A 24,250-nucleotide genomic window follows, 5' to 3' on the forward strand; every position below is an offset into this window, starting at 1 on the left:
ACATGAAGAAAGTCGCTGCTACCACGTTAACTCGAGATTTTCAGGTTGTTAGGTGATGTAAGATACAGACACAAAAACGTTTACAGTACACACGTGGTATCTACACGATGAAATTTCTTTATATACATCGTTAGTAAATGCATAATGTTTACTGTGAGTATTCGAACTCACGTTTTGTCGTGGTTAACTGTGATTGTCCTCCGTTTTTGCGTTGAGCATTGCGAAAGTTCTCGTCATTCCGGAACTTGAATAATGTCAGTGAGACTGCATTTAGTTACATATGCAAATTGATACACACGTGTCGAAGGAAAATGCACAATTGTAAACTTTGGCGGCCAGTGGATGAATACGTGATGCTGAAGCGCAGTTTCAGAGCGCAACTCGCCTCAGAGACAGATGCGCGGACAGTATACTAGATGTCAGCATTTGAGAGGGGACTTGTAGTTGGGCATGGAGAAGCCAGCTGGAGAAATCGGAGAATTGCTCAACATCTGAAAAGGAGCGATGCCACTATTCGACGATGTTGGCACGAATGGTTGAACCATGGATGAACACAGCGTCAAGAAGGCAGCGGTCGACCTAGGGAGAAGACGGAACTTGAGGAATGAAGGAATAGTCTGAGAGGCACTAAGAACCCAGGTTTCATCATTATCATCAATCCGACGTACAACTGGTGCTTCAGTGGCCACAAGGACCAGTCATAGGCGGCTCACTCGCTTGGAATCTCATTGCCTGGAGTAGACTTTCCAGCAAAGAGTCCCGCTTAGATCTTAGAGCTGATGACCAGCGAAAAAGTGCTGGAAACGCCCCGGAGAGCGACGTGGTTGTCACCCACCATACAATCCGACAACTGGAAGTGATGGTCTGGGGTGCCCTTTCATTGCGTAGCAGGGCCACTCGGTTGTCATCCGCTGCACCCTTGCAGCACAGCGGTAGAACGACAATATCTACGCCCGGTTTGTTGCCCTTCACGGCAAGCCACTCCGGGCTTACATTTCAGCAAGATAATGCCCGCCCGCACATGGAGATAGTTTATAGTCGGCCGGTGTGGCCGAGCGGTTCTAGGTGCTACGGTCTGGAACCACGCGACCGCTACGGTCGCAGGTTCGAATCCTGCCTCGGGGATGGATGTGTGTGATGTCCTTAGGTTAGTTAGGTTTAAGTAGTTCTAAGTTTTAGGGTACTGATGACCACAACAGTTAAGTCCCATAGTGCTCAGAGCCATTTGAACCGTTTTTTAGATAGTTTATAATGCTTGTCTTCGTGCTTGCCAAGCCCTACCTCGGCCAGCAAGGTCGCCGGATCTCTCCCAAGTTGACAACGTTTTGTGCATTATGAGCACAGCTCGGGATTTAGACGATCTGACACGCCAGTTAGACCCAGTTTGGCACGATATCCCCGAGGAGTACAACCAACAATTCTACCACTCAAAGCCAAGCCGAATAACTGCTTGCGTAAGGGCCAGAGGTGGATAACACGTTATTGACTTGCTCAGTTTTTGAAGCTCTTTCTGTTGACTAGTCTGCCGCTTGTTGTCTCGTGGTGGCCTTCTCGCTTCCCGAGCAGGGGGTCTCGGTTTCGGTTCCCGGCAGGGTTAGGGATTTTTCACCTGCCCCGAGATGATTGGGTTTTGTTGTGTCGTCTTCATCATCATTATCCATCCCCATTACGGACGCAGGAAGGCAGCGGCAAACCACCACCATTAGGACCTTGCCTAATACGGCGGTGCGGGTCTCCCGCATTGTTCCCCTATGCTCTGTCATTTCTTTTCAATAAATCATCTAATATTTCTGAAATTTTAATCACTTGTTTGTATGTACGTGTACATCACATTTACCGATTTCCATCCCATTCAAATAATTCGGTGTATCGCTTTGTATTCTTTTTTTGTCTTATTGTATAGTTTCTCATGACTGTCTAGGTTAAAATAAACAGGAATGCAATGCCATGAAGCTATCTGAGTTTAGGACAAGTTCCCGTAAAGAGCCCGCTAGTACTGTACGTAAGACACAGCTGATTAGTGCAGGCAGAGTTAAATATTCGCGCTAACGGCGACTACACGGCCTCGGCGAGCGGTAAAGCTGCCAGTGCGCAGCGATAAGCATCCTCCTTGTGGATGCGTGCAAGCGGGAACCCCTCCTGCACGGTCGTCCGTCGCCGGGGCTGTAATTGCCGGCATGTGCCGAACACCAGGTCTCGTGTCTCCGGCGCAAAAAGAAAGCCTTCGCTCCCCTCTGCGGGTTCCAGCCTCCTCTCTGATTGCACGCTCAGCCAGGTAGCTACGAAGACTGATTTATACTCAAGGTGTCCTCCTCGAGTGACACAAGAGCTTCTAGTTGGTGCGATGAATGGCAGCTTGCTCTAAATGTACAAACACGTAAGTTATTGATTATGAATAGGAAAAACAGTCCTGTAACGTTCGAATGCAGCATCAGGAATCTGCTGATACAGTCACATTGACTGAATATCTAGACATACGCAGCGATATGAAATGGAATGAGCAAGTCAGGTAGGTAGTCGGGAAGGCGAATGTTCGACTTTGTTTTATTGGGAGAATTTTAGGAAAGTGTAGCTCTTCTATAAGCATCTGATTGAGACACCAGCCAGGGAGACGAAACAGGACGGAAAATTTAGCAGATGACGTGCTATCAAAAAATCCGCGAAAACGAGCACTTCAATCGATGTATAATAATACAGTTTAGTTAGCGATGTAATTTTAAGTAATAAAATATGACCCACAGAAGATGACACATTGGTGTCGAAACATGTCTAATTGCGTTTGCATAAGGCTGATTTCCAAAACCACCCAGTTTTTAAATTGCAAACACGGAAGAAAGGAAAGAGGAGCTTCAAACCTTAGTAAAATGAGTAAAGGAGATGGTGCATGGAACGCTAGTGCGAGCCATTCTTGAGTACTGGTTGGTTGGTTGGTTGTTTTGGGGGAAGGAGACCAGACAGCGAGGTCATCGGTCTCATAGGATTAGGGAAGGACGGGGAAGGAAGTCGGCCGTGCCCTTTGAAAGGAACCATCCCGGCATTTGCCTGGAGCGATTTAGGGAAATCACGGAAAACCTAAATCAGGATGGCCGGACGCGGGATTGAACCGTCGTCCTCCCGAATGCGAGTCCAGTGTCTGACCACTGCGCCACCTCGCTCGGTTTCTTGAGCACTGGTGGAAAGTTTGGGATCCCGACCAGGTAGAGTTATAGAAGGACATCGAAGTAATACAGAGGCTTGCTGCTACATTTGATAATGATAGGTTCGATTACCATTCAAGTATTGCGCAAATGCTTTGTGAACTAAATGGCAATCCTTGGAGGGAAATAGACGCTCTTTTCGCGAGGCACTATTGCGGAAATTTAGAAAACTGGCATTTGAAGCCGACTGCAGATCGATTCTACTGCCGCCAATATACTTTCCTCGAAGAAACACGCAAATAAGGTGAAGAAATTAGTACGTGTACAGAGACTCATAGACACGATCTTCCATTGCTTTATTTACTAGTGACACAGGAAAGGAAGTGAATGGTAGTGGTACGTGGTGCCCTCCGTCATGCACCGTACTGTGGCTTGCGGAGTACATATGTAGACGTAGACGTAGATGTAGTAAATGAAATTTTCTTTTCAATCCAGTGGCTCTGTTCTTGTAAGTCGTGGTAAGTGGGGAAGTAAAGTTGTTTCATTATTCTAAAGGTTTTAAGATGTTGCAAAAGAAAAAAAAGAAAAATGTTTCTGCAGCACTAGGCTCGGCTGAACAACGCAATAAAAGAGTAGACATTTTTGTAAACCAGTTCTACTATCAACAATAAACAAGAAATTTCACACAAGATGTAAAAGTTTCACTGACCCTACAATCTACGAGAGAATATGATAACACGCACAAAAAATCTTACGGTGAAAAATAACTGTATTTTACTGTTTTATGTATAAAGAAACACTGGTTAGAACAGAAAAATGGGCTGAAGCAAGGGAGTCCACTATCTCCTTACTTTTCGTCGCCATTATGGATGAAATACGGGCAGCGCGAATAGAAGATGAAAATTAGAAAGCAGTCGTGTTGTCAGACGATTTAATGGTGTGGAGAAATAGAAAAGGAGAGGAATAACAACAGCTGAATGTGTGGGAGGAAGTTGTGGGACACTATGGATTGAAATTTTATGCAAAGTGTGAACTTATAGCGACGGTGAGGAATAAAATGAGAGTAGAAACGGATATAAGTATTAGACCGCAAGTACTAAGGAAAGTGGAAAGTTTCAGATGAATGGGAAGCGTAATAGATGGTAGTGTGAGGAATGATATGGAGATTACTGAAAGCGGAACGTATCGACAGGGATTCTTGCTGTCACAAGCCTTTACGACCAAACGGCAAACAAATGTTATACCAAGCATATTACGCTCCAATACTCTTGGGCGCATCGGAAAAGTGGGTAATGAAGAGAAGGTAGGAGGTGAGTAGGATAGAACCTTGTAAGGTGAAATTTCGGAAAAGCGAGATAGGGCAAAATAGAGCGAAAAAGAGTAAGGAATCGTAAGATGAGGGATACAGCGAAAGAGAATTCCGTGCAAAGTTCCATACTTAAGTTAAGATTAAGATGATACGGTCATGTTGGAAGAATGGGAGTTGGCAGGATATCAAAGACAGGGCCATGAAATGTCAATAGGAGACGAGAGAACTAGATGAATATCGAGGTACAGTTGCATCGCTAGGATGAAGGAGTATAGCAAGACGGAAGAAGAAGACTAGGACACAGTGGGGCAGGAAACGTGGAGGGAAGACACGGAACGAGGCTTATGTTGCAAACAGGCCCAGCCAGGGGCTGGAAACCGTAGGAAATGGTGATGACTAATAATGAAGGTTTGCTCCTACAGAAGACGAAATCTTGAATCTTATTTTATTTTCGCATAACGAAGATGAAAATCTTACGTAAAATACGCTTCTATTTAATTTAAAGTATGATTGATAAGTCTCTGCAGGTGAGCGATTCGACCTCCAACAGTATCTAGAATTATTTTATGCACTCTAACAATGTTTTGGCTTTGATTAGCTCAGTGGGTAAGTGCCGGACAGGAAATCCAGAGAGCCAGGTTTGACCCTCGGTCGATTTCAATACTATTTCTATTTCTTATCATGTGTTTCAACTTTTGGGAATGACTTGTGGAAGTGAAAAATGTCATTTTGTATCGTGGTATGGAGTTCACATTTAACAGTGCGTTCGGCAATAAACGGCTAAGTAAGTCTGTTCAAACCTCGGATGCAGGTGGTAGAATAATAGGGTATCTCCAATAGTGCAATGCCTAGTAAAACGCTATGACGTTCATGCCAACATTTAAGGATACAGTACCCACTGGATGTAACTGCCTCCGGCATGAACGCCTAAATTCACCATGTCTCTGCATCGCGCAGAGCTCCTCATAACAGATAAACTCGAGTTGTTCAGAGTTCCACGTAGGTGCGCCGAGCTGTTCTGAAACTCTCGATTCCGTTCAGCTGCATCACATCATCAAGCACAACAGGGATTCCGCTGGTGCGACTGTGACAGCAGTTCAAGGAAACAGTGAATACTTTTGAGAGAATTTTCAGTCCTATAACTTGGCCTTCGCTGGGTAAATCTGTTTTTATTTTATTAATGGGACAACAGTGTCGCACTCATGAACGCGTAAGTAATAGGAGTACGGCTTACGGGTATATTTGAAGGAAATCGAATTTGAAAACCATCGGGAGCTGCTGAGGAAATGAACCTCTCTTTATTCAATAACAGATTAGACCTACCGATCGACGTCAGGTAGTCTGTACAGTAACGGATCAAAACTGTTACAGAATGAAGGTTTATTTTTGATCGCTTAAGTTTCCTTGGTTTCATTGATTAATAGCGTTCTTCCGTGTGTTCTGCTGAGCTGTTGTTTCCGTTTTATGCGCAATATTTCGATGACCGACCCAGCCACAAAATGAAATACGATGAGGCCTATATCGTAGTGCAAATGCCACGTTTCCGAGACGGCGAAACTAAGGAATTATTAAAAATAAAGTCGTCAGCAAACCTAATAAACAAGGACGGATATTTCAGTTTGAACAATTTATTAATATCTAACGTGCCATAATATCCACCAGAGCTAGAAAACGCCACGAGAATTTGCGTCTCATGGAAAAATATCCTTGCGGGCTCTGAAGAACAAAAGAGCATCAGGGGGCGTGGTGGCGCCAGACCAACAATATGTCAATTTGATTGGAGTCCCCGCAGCACCTGAAGAAAATGGTTGGGCCGGCGGTCGAAACATTGTGCAGAAAGTAGAAACCACAGCTCGGCAGAATTCCAGGAAGCATACTCTTGAAGGGTTATTTCATCAGCAGCTCTCGGTGGTCCTGAAATTTGACATTCTTCGAACATTTACCAACTTCAGGGCACCACGTGCACAAAATTTAGCATGAGTATATGTTTGTGTGTTCGACTCGGAATTAGAATCAATGAGTTGTTCGACATAAAATGTCGAAATCTGCTGTCAATTACCGTTGACTCCATGAGCTCGACCATAGACGGCGGCTCTTGTTGAAATTAACGATTATGAGACGAACTCTCGGACAAAAAAAGAAATAAAATAAAATAAAAAAAGAATAGATACCTGTGTCATACATGCCACAGGTAGAGACAGACTACACATCGACAATGTATCAAATAATTTAGGAAGTGTACATTTGATTCTCTAAGATAGATTATTCTTTCAAAAGGCTAACCACATTTTGTAATCCGTTTGCAACACTTTGGAGACCAAGCCCGAACACAGCTCGGCCCGCGACTGACTGTGTTACGAAGACGTGCCCGCGTAGATGTCTGGCAGCGATTTTATTGACGCGCGAACCACCAGTCGCTTTAAACCTGCACTCATTTCATGTAACAACAATGTACGGAAGTCTCACAACCCGTCTCTTGACTGGTGCTACCTTGTTTTGTTCATTTGTAGAATTACTTCTAACGAAACAGTGAACGTAATAGCTACTGTCGTTTATGTCTGAGCCAATATGATCACTGACATAATTCTTTGCGTGTACTCGACACGTTCCGCAGTTTTTGTGATTCTGCTTCAAACACGTCACGTTTGTTGGATGACCAAGTAATTTTGGAAGCTCGAGAGGAAGAATTTTGCTCAATGACTCACCCCGCATTTTTTCTTGGGAAGATAATTCTACTTTCTGTCATTATTTTAAAATTTGTGATCTATCGAAGAACCAAAGTAAATATTAAAAATAAATCTTGAAACTTGGCCCTTTTTAGTAAGTATTACTCTTTAAGATCCATTAATTAGATGGGTGCCAGTAACGGTTTAAGTAACGGCAGAAGTGGCCGGTTTCCTAGGCCCAATATTCCTCCAAGTGCATGTTCTTCGAAGTGTTAAATATCGTAGCCACGTAACGTCAGAATCCAATTACTTTCTACCGCTTCATAATTTATTGGTGATGAGACAAATATTAGCATATATTAACATCAATATTACATTCCAAAAAAAACGTGATAGAAACAGATCGTTCTCACTCCACAACTAGTACAATAACTGTTGTGTGTAGATTTGAACTTTGATGTCAGTGCAATGAGCAATACAGCTGCAAATTGAAGCGGCGGGTGGAGAACAATGAGACAGGACAAAACACAGAGGTCCGGAAATCATTGGTTTCCCCGATACGACGTATGCTAATGTGCAGTATTACAGGTGCCAGTTCCAAAAATGAATAGGAAATATACTGTGCAAATGTAACATCTGAAGTGGTTGCCATAGCTCAACACACATTTTTATGTGAAGAAATGGTTGACGTCCCTTCATGTACGGTCGTGGTAATGGCAGTGCATATGAGGCAGCACGACTGTACCACGAAGCGTATCCTCATAAAAGATAGCCGGACAGCAGTGTGTTCAATAGCTCCCAAAAGAGCCTGCGCGAGACCGGTTCATTTGAACCCAACATGCAACATACAGGCAGACCAAGTACAGTGTCGACACAACGAATCGATAAGCGAGTGTTGCAACGAATGGGCGCAGTGCTAGTCCCAAAGACCGAAAGGACTGCAGCAACAGAAGGTGTTTCGTCCTTGATCATATGGCCGGTGTTACGCAGTGCCAATCCCAAAGACCAAAAGGACTGCAGCAGCAGAAGGTGTTTCGCCCTTGATCATATGGCCGGTATTCGTGAGGCACAGCAATACCCACATAATGTACAGAATGTGCAAGGCCTGGTCGCACCTGACTTTCAGTCGATGTTGCCTTCTGCCAGTGGACCCTTACACAACACGGGATTGATCCACAGTTGATAATGCACGTGTTATTCAAAGAAGAAACTTGCTTTACCCGAGACGGTATTATGAAAATCCACAGCACACGCTGTTCGGCTTTGGAGAAGCTACATGCTACCATTGAGATGGCCACCAGCGGAGGTATTCACCTGACGTTTGGGTGATAGGCTGATGGGTCACATTTCCTACATGTCCAGCTTACTATTCGGATGAAAATTCGCTTGAGCCTTCCTAAGAGACAGTCTCCACTCCTTCCATTCAGACTACGTAAGTGGTTTAAATTAAAAGGAATTGAGAGATATACACCAAATAAATTAATTGTGGGATGGTACTAATCCCCCATGGTAGACAAAACAGAAAACTGTTGCAGAGCAACGAAAAAAACATGACAAATTTAAAAGAACACAAAATCGCCGCGCGGGATTTGCCGAGCGGTCTTGGGCGCTGCAGTCAAGGACTGTGGGGCTGGTACCGGTGGAAGTTCGACTCCTCCCTGGGGCATGGGTGTGTGTGTTTGTCCTTAGGATAATTAATGTCAAGTAGTGTGTAAGCTTAGGGACTGATGACCTTGGCAGTTAAGTCCCATAAGATTTCACACATATTTGAACACAAAATCCACAAGATTGGCAAAGTGTCTCGACATGCACGCATGCCCGAAGGAACTTTGCATCGTAATTCGGAGTAACACAGGCACTGTAATATCATATTTATCCGCCAACAGCGGGGAAACGACTTTCAATAAAAATGTCTCCCCTGTTCGGATATACACGCAATGGGTGTACGTGTACAAGTTGTAGACACATGATTGACGATGTATGGAAGTTTGGGTACGAGTGTGAGTCGGACTCGGATAGCCAAATGGTAAGACGACCGCTCGCGATAAGCGGACAATCCGGGTTCGACTTCTGGTCAGGCAAAAATTTTCACGTCATTCTAGTATACAGCTGATGGTTGTCTATATTCGTAACTGCGAATAAATTTCATGCAAATAGGCCGTGTGTAAAGTACACTAGTAGCAAGACGCAGTCAGTAGCTTCGCGAAGCGATTGTTATCGTAATGTTAGTGATGACAGTGCCATTATAGCAGAGTTACTAGACAATGTTTTCTGCAAATCCTTCACCAAACTGGGCGCGCAGTCCGGAACCGCGGGACTGCTACGGTCGCAGGTTCGAATCCTGCCTCGGGCATGGATGTGTGTGATGTCCTTAGGTTAGTTAGGTTTAAGTAGTTCTAAGTTCTAGGGGACTGATGACCACAGAAGTTAAATCCCATAGTGCTCAGAGCCATTTGAACCATTTGAACCTTCACCAAAGAAAAGAAGAACAAAACATTCCAGAATTCGTATCAAGAGCAACTTCTAACATGTCTAACTTAGACGTAGATATTTTCGGTTTACGAACCAGCTTAAATCACTTAACAAAACCAAGGCCTCCGTTCCAGATTGTGTACCACTTAGGTTCTTTTCAGAGTATGCCGATACAGTAGCGCCAGGCTGAGCATTCATATACATCTGCTCTCTCATCGAAAGTACCTAAAGACTGGAAAGTTGTATAGGACACACTTATATTCACGAAAGGAAACAAAGGTAATCGACTGAATTGCAGATCCATATCTCTAATGTTGATGTGCAGTACGATTTTGGAACATATAAAGCGTTTGAACATTATGAAATACCTCGAATGAAACGATTAATTGACAAATATCCAACACGGATTGAGGAAATATTGTCTTTGTGAAAACAACTAGGTTTTTATTCTCGCGAAGTAATATATGCTTCCCACTAAGGATGTCAAATTGACTCCATATGATTAGATTTTACGAAGGCTTTAGACACTGTTCCTCATGAGCGAACCTGAATTAAATTGCGTACAAGGTTTCGGCACAGTTGTGAGACTGGATTCGTGATTTCCTCTCAGGAAGGTCATAGATCCTCTGCTGTTCCTGATCCATGTAATGGATTTAGGAGTCAGTATGAGCAACTCTCTTAGATTGTTTGCAGATGATGCTGTCATTTAGTGTCTTAAAAAGTCATCAGATGATAAAAACCAATCGCAGAATGATTTAGACATGATATCTATATGGTGCGAACAGTGGCAGCTGCCTCTATTGAAAAGTGTGCACATATGCATATTAAAATGAATCCACTAAATTTCGTTTAAGTTATACAAACCGAAAGGCTGTGAATTCAACTCATCTCTAGATATTACAACTACGAATAACATACATTCGAACGATCACGCGGATAATGTTGTGGGGAAAGCAAACCGAAGATTGCCATTTAGTGGCAGAACACTTTGAAAGTGCAACAGGTCTGCTAAGGAGACTGCTTACACTACGCTTATCCGCCCCCTTCTGGAGTGTTGCTGCGCAGTGTGGGATCCGCATTACATATAACTGACGGAGGACATCGAGAAAGTTCAAAGAATACCATGAAATAGAGGAGATAGTGCCACTGATATGATACGCGATTGGGATGGCAATCATTAAAACAAATTTGTTATTCGTTGCGGCAGAATATTCTCGTGAAATTGGAATTGCCATCTTTCTCAGAGAGAAATCGGAGGTGGCACGGGAAGATTTAACTGTTAGATTTTTACGCGGGGTCTTCGTGAATGGAACGTTAGAGAAATAGCTTGAAAGTGGTTCGATGAACCTTTGCCAGGCGCTTAATTCTGAACTGCAGATTTATCATATAGAAGTAGAAGTAAAATAGACTGTTGGGTTGATGGTCTTCTTGGTGAAAGGATACGTGTGTGGTACATGCATGATAGGTGCACCGGTACACTTTCACGTCGCAGTTCAAAATTTTGTAGTCTGAGTCTTCGATAAAAAAATTAAAGTAAATTAAAAAAAAATTCGGTTGTGGGTCTCCAATACAATAGCCTCCAAGATCCCCCGACTTTAACGCGTTGGATTCTTTTGTGTGGAACATTTAAAAGTTTAGATGTATCCCAGTGCTCTTGACAGTATCGACGAATTCCGACAATGCACTGAGTTTGGTTGTCAGTGATTTCGCAACACCCCATGGGATTTTTGAACATGAACGGGCATCGAAGAGGAGTCGTTCTGAAGACTGCTTTCAAGTGGACGGTTGTCATGTTAAACACCTTTTGTCGTGTGTTTATCCTGAAGTACATATTTGTAGTTTGGATCCTCAGTGATTGTGTTACAAGGTGTTCACGTAGTCAGTCGCAATACGTCGCACTGAGGAAACCATTCGTTTCCGGAGTTAGGTTGGTTTGTATAATTTGCTTGTGTCATTATCCTCTACGGGCTTCTTCCATTTTTATAATCACAGTTAATGTGAAAAAATTATTCCTGATGTCGTCGTAAATATTTTGATGGTAAAATTAGGGCATACGGTCGTCAGGTATCCAATTTCAATGACTATAGTGACATAACATCTGTCGCAGGTCGCCCATTAAACGACAGTCAGCTAGAAATGACATCTATTGGCCCATTTTTATTCGGAAAAGAAAGTGGCACACCCGAGGGGGAGCGCCTACGAAGTACTATTTATTGCCGCTGAGGAGCACCTGACGGCAGTAATTATGGACGCTGGTAATGCAAATGAAATGCGCGCAGAGGGAGAGAAGAGGTCAGCTTCCACCTGCCTCCATCGAAAGAGAAGGGTGCGAGAGGGGAAGGGGGAGGATTTGGAGCCATCTTGAAGGTGCGGAGGTGCAGAGAACCTATGAACGTCCACTGTACTAAGTCCATAAAGCGCTGCTAGCAACACAGGAGATTAACGTGATGAAAAGCAACGCAGCTACTATCTAAATATTTTGACTTGTTAGCTCGCAAGATGGCAACCAACGATGATTCCAGTTTGAATCGAAACTGAGCTCTCTAGTATATTATGACTTCCTTATCTTCACAAAAAATATCAGCTAGGCGATCAAGTGGATTGTCGATTTTAAATGAAATGTTGGGGAAGTAGAACTTAGGTATCTACCGCGAACAAGGGGTACTTACTGAGCCTCGATCAGAATGAGTCATAAGGAATTCCAAAAAAACTGAATGGATCCCGAAATTCAAAGATTTGGTGAAATTGTTTCATTAGGATGCGATACAATATGAGACAGATGGTGAACAATTCAGAAGATACAGCTCATAGAAACGCCTTGTATGAAGTTCATCTAAGTCGAAATCTACACGCTACGAATCACTGTAAAGTGTGTGGTAGACGGAACTTTCTGCTCTAACATGTAGGGGTTGCAAGGGTTTGTCCCTGTTCCGATCACTGACGGAGCCTGGCAAGAATGACTGCTTGTATACCCCTGATCATCTGAGCAGGATTTGATTTGAAACTTCCTGGCATATTAAACTTTGTGCCGGACCGAGACTCGAACTTGGGACCTTTGCTTTTCGCGGGTAAGTGGTTAAATTCGTTTTCAAGTGATCTTTCTAGATTTTCAAGCAAATTTTCGTAAATGACCTTGATATATATATATATATATATATATATATATATATATATATATATATATATATATATATATATATGTGTGTGTGTGTGTGTGTGTGTGTGGGTGGGTGTGTGGGTGAGTGGGTGTGGGTGTGTGCGTGTGTGTGTTTTACAGTACCTGTATAGCGGTGGTATACGTAAGAACGTCAACACTGAGGAGCGCATCTTAAAGAAGATTTCACAAATATACCGCGCCTTTTGTCAAGTCTTACGTTTTCACCATATTTATCACGCTATCGCCTGTAGTACAGCTTGTGACCATTCGTACCACCCTTCTTTTTGCTTCCGTTCGTCCAAGTTAATACGGACACCACTCACTCGAGCGAGATTACGGCGTGGTGTTCGTAAGTACCGTCACAGTCTGTTTTGCTGTCTTACTACTGAGTTTGCATTGTTGGTCCATTTTGACACATTGCTGCTCTCATGTTAGTGTATGATGCAATTAATCCTAAGTTGGATTCATTAGTCGTGCACTGTCAAGTGCCGCTGTAGTTTTACATTTTATGGGGCGCACGTCAGACAAGACCATCTTGCATACAGGACGTATTCAAACTTTACAAAAATGATACTTTGTGACTTTAGTCTTCGCATATGTCAACCTTGAAGGAAGATGACTGGGTACCTTGTACCTCTTGCTGCATAGCCACCCTCTTTCCACTAGCATGTTGAGCAATGGAAGAAACCACTGGCTATATACTTCAGTACGAGCCCTAATTTCTCTTGTCTTTGCCGTCTTCACGCGAGAAGTACATGGGTGGCAACAGATCGTGCAGCAGTCAGTCAAATACGTCAGTTCTCTAAAATTACTCAACAGTCGTGAAAAGAGCGACTTCTTCCACCTGGTATCCCCTTCTCAGTTCACGAAGTATCTCTGTAAGACTTGTTTGTTGATTGAACCTATCGGTAACAATTTTAATAGTCCGCTCCTGCATTACTTCTGTGCCTTCCTCTAACCCGATCCCAAGCACATGAGAAATGCTGAAGAGTGGGTTGCGCTAGACTTCTATACGTGGTCTCCTTTACAGCTGTTCCACAATTTCCTAAACTCTGCGTTCCACACAACCAACTTTAGGTGTTCCTTTTTATTTCATGTAGCATTGTAGCGTTATGCCCAGATATTTAGTCGATGTGACTATATGAAGCATCACACCATTAACGCTATGTTCGAAAATTACAGGATTGTTTTCCTACTCATCCGTATTAACTTACATTTTTCTGATTTTAGAGTAAGCTACAATTCATCACACCGATACAAATTCTGACCGTACACTACACAATCATCAGAAAACAGTCGCAGACTGCTGCCAACCGTATCCGTCAGATAATTTATGTGTATTGCGAAAATGAGCGGCCCTATCACACTTCCCTGGGGCACGCCTATCGATACCCTTGCCTCTAATGAACACCCACCTTCGAGGACTACGTCAGTTGGTTAGTTGATTTGGGGGAGGGGGGTCAAACAGCGAGGTCATCGGACCCATCGAATTAGGGAAAGATGGGGAATAAAGTCGGCCGTGTCCTTTCAAAGGAACCAACCCGACATTTCCCCCAAGTGATTTGGGGAAATCATGGAAAACCTACAGCAGGATGGCCGGACACGGGTTTGAACCGTCGTCCTTCCGAATGCGAGTCCAGTGTGCTAACCATTGCACCACCTTGCTCTGTCAGGACTACGTACAGGGTTCTATTACTTAATAAGTCGTCGAGCCACTTACATATCTGAGAACTTATTCCTTATGCTCCGACACTCGTTAACAGTCTGCAATGGAGAAACGTGTCAAACTCTTTTCAGGGATCTAGGAATATGGAATCTGCCTGTTGCCCTTCATTCATGGTTCACACGATATCATGTGTGAAAAGGGCAATTGACTTTCGCACGATTGGTGTTTTGTAAGTCCTTACTGATCTATGGACATAAGCTTTTTCTTTCTCAAGGAAATTTATTATATTCGAACGTAGAACATGTTCAAGTATTCTGAAGTAAACCGATGTTGAGGATATTGGTTTTTTTAGTTCTGACGATCCGTTCTTTTACCATTCTTACATGCAGAAGTTAACTGCGTTTTCATTTTTTCTTCCAGTCGCTTGGGACTTCGTGCTGGGTGAGAGATTCGTCATAAGTGCAGATCAAATAAGGGTTCAATGCCGAAGTGTACTCTCTGTAAAACCGAGCTGGTATCTTACCGGACCCTTGTGGTGACCTACAACAGCTGAACATCGTCACGGTCTAAACTGCTTGAGAGTTCATCAAGAAAGAGCTCTCCTACTTTTATAAACGTCGTTCTGACACCAGGTCAAAAATCGATGAGAAGAACAACGTACTACGGAACTAACCAGCAGAAACCAATTTTGAAAACGGGTAATGTGCTTTACCGCTGGAAAGTATGCTAGCCCGCTTGAATACACCGACAGAGGCCTAGATGACATTGCCCTCAGTCACATCTTGACGTCGATAACTGATCGCTGCTACCAGCCCGAATGGAGGAACTCTTTTGCAGACTTTTACGTAGAAGCTATTTGTTGACTCCAGTGGTGGAGTAAACACAGGGACGATTTTTGCACCGGACGATCAGAGGAGATGTAAGTAAGACATAGAAAGAGGTGTGACCCAAAATAAGGATGGAGGGCTAAGATTTAATGCCCTGTCGACGATGAGGTCGGGGCATCGTGCAAGCTCCAGTCGGACATGGATGTAGAAAGAGTCCAGCATTGGCCTTTTCTAAGGTACCACGTCGGCAAAGTGTAGGGAAATCAAGGAAAACAAAAATCTTGATTACCCGACTAAAAACTCAACCCTGATCCCTTCAAGCGTGGGTTCAGTGTCACTGGGCAACAAGTGGAGGCAGTCATTGAACAGAGGTGAAACAGGATGGTGCTTGTAGTTTCCTCGATGCTCTAAAACAGCATGTATCGTGTCAACACCAAAGGAGCTGACGTGAGGCGTTTCTAGGCCAAACATGTGTTTTTCTTTTTCCCTCATACCGGACCTGTAATTATTGTGTATTTTACATTACCACAAGCAATAATAAGAAAACAAGACTAAACCTGGAAACTGTAGAAATTATATATTTTTGAGAATCATGTTCCGCTCTGAAACTGAGTGCATTCTGAACTGAAAGTTCCTCAGAAGACAGGTGATATTTCTTACTGCTGCTGTGTGCTGAACTGAAATGAACCTAAGGCAGAGGCGTGGCTACGTTCTAATGGCTTAAATGGTAGGGCTTATGCGGAATAGAGTTCGATTCCCGCACCAGCACACAAATATGATCCCTAAAGAAGATAATTGTTGCGTTGTATTCTGGTGCATTGTGGAAGCTTTGTTCCGTAGCCATTGTTTGACATGTAATCTTAGGATCTGCTGGAAATGTATCACGCCTCATAGCGTCTCATAAGGGTACGATAATGTGACGAGTATTTGAAGACAAATGCATTTCGTTTTCAGTCATTCATGTACGTCCTAAAGTACAACGGTACGATATTTCGACCAGGGTCTGTAATGATTACGAGAACCAACGGATTTACACGTATACAGTATCTGATCCGACTGGAGCCCTATTTTTTACGAAAGGAAGCCGATGTATAGCTCGACTTCATTGGAACTAACACGCGTGTCCCATTCGGTAAAGAAGCAGCAAGTGCTGCTCGCACCACGAAGAATACCGAATAAAGAAACGCTATAGCAGGAAGTTGCATAACATTATTATACTATTTTCAACGTTAATTTGTTTACAGGCCAAGGAAACAGATGGAAAGGTCTCATTTCAAAATTATCCTTTTTCCCTATATTTGTGACCCTTATAAATCGAGGACGCATATTACAGAAACGAAACATCTTCAGATTTGTTGAAACGTGATCATGAAAAAAGAAATAAAATAAAAAAGCAAAGTATACTACCGTTCTCTTGCTTACTGTATTCTAAACCTGCATTTTATGAGAAGTTTTTATAATGAACTTCTTTTTATTTAAGGTGCAATAATATTCTACGACTCAATCATAACTGATTTCGGCCTGCGGTGGCCATCTTCAAATGCAAGTGACTATGGGTGGCATTTGGTAAGCAAAACGATTTTTACGTTCGTTGTCAAACTCACAACGCATGTAACGAACGTTTCGTTCACCAAATACCACCCATCCGAAGATTGAAGAAATACATTATAGGTTGAAATCGGCTATCCTAACAAAACAATTCAGTTCCAAGTCAATAACTACGGCTAAGAAACAAGGAGTACTAACTAAAAGATAGCAATGATTCACTTAGATAATTTTTCACCCACTGGAATATGTAGGATGAATTTCGATGTTTCAAGCAAATAATATTCATTGTTACTGTTAAGTTCTTTACATTTGATGACAAGTTAAATCTTGAAATCGACTATAAAGCTGCATATTGTCAAAAATAAAATAGTTTTTGCATGGAAAACATAAACCAATATTTTATCAGATTTCCGTTACATATGTAACATGGAATAATTTCACAGATATTTTCCTTAAAATGTCAAAATAATACAAAGCCAATAGAAGTGGACAGCGAAATCACTACGAATGAACCACTGAATTCGGAAAGTGTTGTGTGGGATTACTACTACAATAAAGATAATTAGAGATAATGCAAAATTATTACAATACTGACAGTTGCTTCAGTAGAAGGCCTGAATGAACCTGGAATCAGATTTACTGGATGTTGCTATAAATCCGTAGAAATCTGAAGTCAGAATGGAAAATTCTCGCGACAGTATTTTGATCTACATTTGATAATAGAATCGAGAGGAGGTCTACATCGTGATATATTGTTGCTACCACGCACAAGAGTTGCTTGACTCTGTAGACGTATTCACAGAAATGACAAAGGAGACTCATTGTAATACCGGTATTTTAAAAAGATCAGTTCAAAAAAGGTCATCATTAAGTGGTAACAAGCAACGGAAGTAGAACTTTACAGTATATGATTTTCACGGAAGATATCAATATAGCGGAGCTGGCTCTGAGCACTATGGGACTTAACATCTGAGGTCATCAGTCTCCTAGAACTTAGAACTACTTAAACCTAACTAACCTAAGGACATCAGACACATTCATGCCCGAGGCAGGATTCGAACCTGCGACCGTAGCGGTGACGCGGTTCCAGACTGAAGCGCCTAGAACCGCACGGCCACACCGGCCGGTCTATAGCGGAGCTTTTGAGAGGCTAGTGCCTAAAGCCAGATGCGTAGAGAAACGTAAAAATAAAACAGGGCAGAATATTGCGATAAGTAGCACATAGAGTTGACGATGAGATTCTTGGATGATAAGAAAACAAGAAACACCAGGCCAAGATGGTACAAAGAGCTCTTTTAATGAGCAAAACGAATAAAAAACATTGGAAATTTGTGGTAAGGACTATGGGACCAAACTTCTAAGGTCATCGGTCCCTAGGCTTACACACAAATTAAGCTAACTTAAACTAACTTACGCTAAGGACAACATACACACCCATGCGTGAGGGAGGACTCTCGAACCTCCGACGGGGGGGGGGGGGGGGGGGCGGCGGAGGGGGGGGAGGGGGGGGAGGGGGGGAGGCTGGCTATGGGTAACTATTTTGTGGTGATCGAGGAAAACACAATGAGGGGCACTTGTTTTGTTTTGTTAGGACTGCTGATTTCGACCTGTAATGTATTTCTAATTACTGCGAACTTCACCTTGTTAGAAGGGCGAAAACTGAACTACACTTCAGTCTTTGCCATGCTGACTAGCTGCGCTACGTAACAGTTAAATGTATTGATTTGGAAAAGACCTGTAAAGAACTGTGTGGAAGATCTAAACCAGTTATCCTATTGAAACATGCCAACTGACCCACACGTTAACGTTCTTCACTGTAATTGCACGTAGCCACGGTTCCGTGAGATATCATGATCTCTTTATGGAATTTTTTTTTTTTTTTTTTTTTTTTTTGAGATGTGTTAGGGGAAGGTAGCAGATGGCCGGAATACAAGATGGATTTGTTCTTACCATTCGGTCGGTTATGTGGCCGTCTGCTGCCTCATCTTCTGCTCGTGATCCCACCAAGAGCCAATGACGTCCATGACGTCGGAGCTGTCAGTGGGCTCTTTCTTGAGGACCACTGGATGCGGTGCAGGCGGCACCTGGAGGGTGTAGTGGTAGCCCTGGGCGACGAGGCTGGCGGCCAGCTGGTGCGCCCTCAGGAAGGTGGACGTGGCCGACGCCGGCGCACCGCCATCCATGGCGTCGTCGCACAGTGGCGAGGCGGCGGCCGCTTCGTAAGCGGACAGCTGCTGCAGGTGCGATCTGGACAGAGCCAGCGGCAGCTGCGGCCTCAGCAAACCGGAAGTGGCGCCGCCGCCCGCGGAGACCAGCGTCGCGACGTCGTAGGCGAGTCCCGAGTGCGGCGCCTCCGCCTTCTCCTGCGACAGGCCGGCGGTCTCGTCTGGCGACAGGAGTAGCGTCCGTTCCACAGTAGGCAGTCGTGAAGACAGGTCCTGTTGCTTAAAATGCGAACTGGTGGCGAGTTCTTCTACAGACAAGACAGACGGCACTATGCAGCTTTCCGAGACGTGTTGTTGCCTAGTCGGTGAAGTCGTTTGAGGTGGGAAGGGATGCTTCGACGGCGACGTCAACGATGCAAAGTAGTGCTCGTTCTGGCGCTGGGGAGACGTCGCGCCCACGAAGTTGAGCAGCGACGAGTTGCTGGCGCCTTCCGGCGTGTTGGGGAAACCGGCCTCTACGCTGTGCTGCGGCTCCGGGGAGCTGGCGTCCAATCCCGCTATCGACTCGTCGTCGTCGTCTTCGATGAGCACCGGAGGCGAGTCGGCGCCGCCGTTGTTCCCGGCGCCCGACGCCGGTCCCATCGCCGGCATTTCGACGCCGTCGGCCTCGGCCAGAAGCTGCTGCAGTCGGCGTATATAGTCGACGGCCATCCGCAGCGTCTCAACTTTGCTCAGCTTCCGAGCGGCGCCACCGCCTCCGTTCATCCCACCGGCGCGCAGGTCGGCGCCGGAGGCGGCAGCGTACGCCGCCGTGATAGCGGCCGGGATGTGCTGGCGCAGATTGGCAAAGCCGTTGTTGACCTGCTTGACGCGATTGCGCTCTCGCGCGTTCCGCCGCGCTACGGCCAGCGGAGGAGGCTGTTGTCCGTCTCTGCGGCTGCTCGAGGCCATCGTCCTCTTCCTGCGTCCTCCAGAAGTCGGGGGCGCGACTGGAGTAGCGCCGTCGCTGGGCTCCTCTTTCACTGGTACTGCTGGGGCTACTGGCACCATCGACAGGAGCGGAGGGGACTGCGGTTTCGGACCCTTCCGCAGTATGATGATCTCTCGGCGTTCTGGCCTGGGAACGCCCTGGCGTACCACCTCCAGTCGCGAGAACGGACTCATGCCGATAGTCGTCATCTTCGAAAAAGAGCTGCCACTGTTTGATGTTTCGACGCCAGCTGACGGCTTCTGGTGCAGCGCCACGGACTGATGGTTAATTTGCATCCAGTGTGCTCGTAGACAACGAAAGTGCCTTCCACTCGCGATCAGCCTGCGCTGTGCAGTCACGCCAACGGTTTGGCGCGCTCTGTCGCTCGCTGAACCGTGACCGGCAACTCGAATGGCAACCGTTTCCTGGCAACTGGCGTTGGCGGGAAGCGAGCCGCGCTCATGCGGGCGGAGTCAGGCCGACAACAGCAGAAGCCACTTCGCACCAGGTTTTCCCACCGCGTTACGCGGCCGGACACTCGCGGCGGAGAAAACAAAACACGGGAGAAGCGCAGACACTCTCTTCTGGCTCATTCACGCCGGCTCCTCTCTCTGTCCGGCACTGTCAATTGCCCTGACAGTACTGGTCCAATTACGGCCCACTCGGTCACTTTTATGTTTACTTCACAGTTTGTGCGGCGCAGCGCTCGTTAAGTCTGGTTATTTCTCGCTAAGTGGCGGCCCGGCTGGAAGCCGCGCGCTGTCCCGTTCTGTCCAGTGAGAGGCCGACGGCCGCGCGCGCGACGCGACTACTGACAACACTGGCCCGCACTATGTCACACAGTAAACTTCCTCATTTTCTGCCCCGGCGGCTACCGAGGAGAACACCACTTTACGACGGTTCTGCTCCTGTCGGTGTACGCGACACAGTGTCGGAGATTTCTGGGGAGCCGAGGACGTGCGTACGCGGTGCTGGTAGCCCACTGCACTGGCGCTGCCGCGAGCGATAGGAACTAGCACGCGCGAGCGACCGGCTGCGCGCTTCCGCACGTGAGCGAGCAAAGGAACGGACGGCGCGCTGCGAGTGTATGTGTGTGTGTGTGAACGCGCGCGCGTGTGCGTGTGCGTCTGTGTGCGTTGGATTGTCGCATGGCAGTTGGCCCTGCCAGAGGGCCGGTAGGGGGACGGCAGTGGGGCACTGGCTTGATGCGGGGAGGGGAGGCACAACAGAAGGTCTGTTGGCCCGTATTGTGTGGATGTGTGCTGGAATTGAGAGAGGAGAAGGGCCTCCGGAATAAGGGGGGACCTCCGGAAAGGCAAAAGGGAACCGTTTTTGTTCATTCGCTGCAGGGGTATACAGTCGGAGGTGGGGTAGAGATGGAGGGAAGTGAAAGAAAATATATAGGGAAAAAAAATTATTCGCCCATAGGATGGGGAGGGCTGCGACTGCACTGCCGCCGCATGCGGCCTACGATATTGAAGGGGAGAGGGGGAGGTGGGGGAGGAGTAGAGGGGGAGGGAAGGGGAGCGGGGTAAAGCAAGGGTTTGCCCTGATAGCAGCCAGCGCCCCCGGGGCTTGCACATGATTACAGTAATTATGTTTTGCTCGTAGCTGTACCCTTTTTTTCTCAAGTCGGCCTCTTTTGTTACGGAAACTACCGGCGAATTACACCTTTCGTACACGTTCACGAAAACCATAAAATACACAATCGCTGCGAGCACGTGTGCAGCACCTAGCTTCATGCAAGGGGAGTAATTACCCCAACCCTATCCTTCGCACAGCAGGCTTCTTTAATTCCATCGTGAAAGACGTATTAGCTTCAACACAGCCTGTTGAGAAAAGGTAGACAACTATGAAAAGGAGAGTATTAATTTTTAGTTTGATCGTCTCGCAGCCAGGGACCCGGCTCCTGATATCACACGTATTTTTGAGATGCAGGATTCAAACTCACGACTGGATATCCCAGTTTCTGTGCCTACTGTGCATCTCTTGAGATGGATACAGGAATATAATAACTGATTTTCGTTTAGGAAAGCATTACAAAAGTAACTTACTTTGGATACTTCTATTCACTGATGCCATTTTAAATAATTTTCTCGTGCAATTCCACATATAGTCATTAAGTACTCATTGCGCAGAACATGTTATAAGGGTAGCCAGCTGTTCACAAAATTAGGCATATTAACGACAGCTTCGCAATAAATTTGCTCTCTATGAAGTTTGTTGTAGAAAATCAGGTACAAAATTTAAGTAATACTAGTATTCATTAATGTAGCACTAGGAACGAGCACAGCCCCTATTATCCACAACTTAACGTTACTCCTGTACAGTAAGGAGCAAAGGATGCATCATAACAATATTTCACCATCTTATTTAAAAATTGAAGGTACTGGCAGACAATAAAAGTTTTGAAAATTACTTCTGCTTGCCTATACCCTCTATCTCCAAATTATTTTTGAGCACATAGCGTGCTTTTAGTTCAGTTACTTTTATGAAATTTTGTTGTAGATTTAGTATTAATTCAGTTCTGTAAATGTCCAGAATATCATTAGATTTTCAAGGAGAAAATGTGCCACATTTCTGTTGCAAGCACATCCCTGGTATTATTCAGAAACATGTGAAACACTCTGGAATTCACTTTTATACAGTCTTCCATAAGAGTCAAAGACTGTTATCAAACTCAACTTGAATATGCTTTACGTAATAAATTCCTTTTATTTTCCACTGGAATATTTTTGGTCGGCTTAATTGCATTATGAGTTTGAAATTCACTGAAATGGGGTGGAAGAGAAAGTAATTGAAGTCTGCTTGATTCTGTTATTCCTTTTGTAATTAGCTAAAAAAACTGAAGCTACGACAGTATTTCATGTAAAGACGATTCATACTCCTTTACTGTATCTTTCCATCCTCATTTGAGTTCCCGTATCATTACAGTCTAGGGCCGAGGCTTTGGCTACTAACGGGATATAATCGACATCTTTCCGTTTCTTTGCCCACTATTAGCAATCGTAAAACGTAATAAATATTACACCATCTATGTTTAATTTTGCCGGCCACCGTGGCCGAGCGGTTCTAGGCGCTTCAGTCCGAAACCGCGCTGCCGCTACGGTTGTAAATTCGAATCCTGCCTCGGGTATGGATGTGTGTGTTGTCGTTAGGTTGGTTAGATTTAAGCAGTTCTAAGTCTAGGGAACTGATGACCTCAGATGTTAAGTCCCATACTGCTTAGAGCCATTTCAACCATTTTTTGTTTATTTTTATTATGTTTTCCTAAAGACTTATTTTCATTCTGGAAGTTCTGAATTATAAGTATTCATATACCGCCTTTTTTTAAAACTTTTTTGCGTATCCCAAGATATATTTCGTGATGCATATGATGTTGTCCTTGACACAACTTTATGATGGAATGAAAGTAGAAAAGTAAATAAACGTACACGGCTATTGCTTTTCCCCTTACTTAACTGATATAGCGTTCTGCCACTAAAGATAAAGTTGTTGATAGGACGTCAAACTGTAAGTTACAGTTCTTCAGTGCTTAGACCTCCAGTGAGAATCACCGTTGACTATCAGATATTCAAGACGAATGCTATAACCGTTGTACGTAACAGACATGCAATAGTTTTTCGTTATCGATAAGCACAGACTTTCTTAACCGGTTTGACACAGGAATGTGAAACAAGAAAAGCGATAAATCTTCGAGCTGCAAAGGACTTTAGGCGAGCTGTATCTCTGATCAACAAACACTGCAAGGCAGTTATTTCGACACTTTGTCTTCTTATATTTCCTAAAAACAGATTACAAGACATTGTTCCTCTATATCAAAATTTGAGATGTTTAGAAATTTATCGAAGCTAGAAATTTTCAGTTTCTTCCCCGCTTGCGCCATTATGCCATACAGACTAGTTAGATGTTCACACAACGGATTATCAATAAGTCTGTTCAAGATAAGGAACTCCGATCCTGAAACAATCGAGCCAAAAGCTTCGAAGCCAAACTTGCTGGGGATAACTTTGTCAGTGCAATATATAAACCTGCAAATCGTTGCTTGTAGTATGTTATACATGATTTGCTACGTGCTTAGTTGCAAACATGGGAGCGTTTGTGATCACCTAAGAGAGGGTTCTAAGAGTAGCTTCGGTTTGTAACCAGCTCTTTCTTCTGATGTCATAAGACTTGTTTTCTTCCTGTGAGATCAGGTGAAAACTTTTGTGTACGAGACGCCAGTCTACCTGAATAGGATATCCGCAGCAAACAGTATCGCTGCCTGTGGCTTATTCGGACAACACAGGTGCTTTTTTGGTGGATACGACAGGACTTTGTGCAATGATATCAT

At 44.6% G+C, this 24,250-nt stretch overlaps 1 protein-coding gene across 1 annotated transcript in view; it reads right to left on the reverse strand.

Moving 5' to 3' along the window:
* LOC124789741 overlaps positions 1-20,856 on the reverse strand; it is a 121,463-nt gene extending 100,607 nt beyond the window's left edge. Inside the window, exon 1 of the mRNA XM_047257194.1 lies at positions 18,733-20,856. Coding sequence (XP_047113150.1) covers positions 18,744-20,213 — 1,470 coding nt within the window. The 5' untranslated portion in view covers positions 20,214-20,856 and the 3' untranslated portion in view covers positions 18,733-18,743. The remainder of the gene's footprint in view (positions 1-18,732) is intronic.
* Between the last annotated feature and the right edge of the window lie 3,394 nt (positions 20,857-24,250).

This window comes from Schistocerca piceifrons, chromosome 3 (genome assembly GCF_021461385.2).
Source record: "Schistocerca piceifrons isolate TAMUIC-IGC-003096 chromosome 3, iqSchPice1.1, whole genome shotgun sequence".
Lineage (NCBI taxonomy): Eukaryota > Metazoa > Arthropoda > Insecta > Orthoptera > Acrididae > Schistocerca > Schistocerca piceifrons.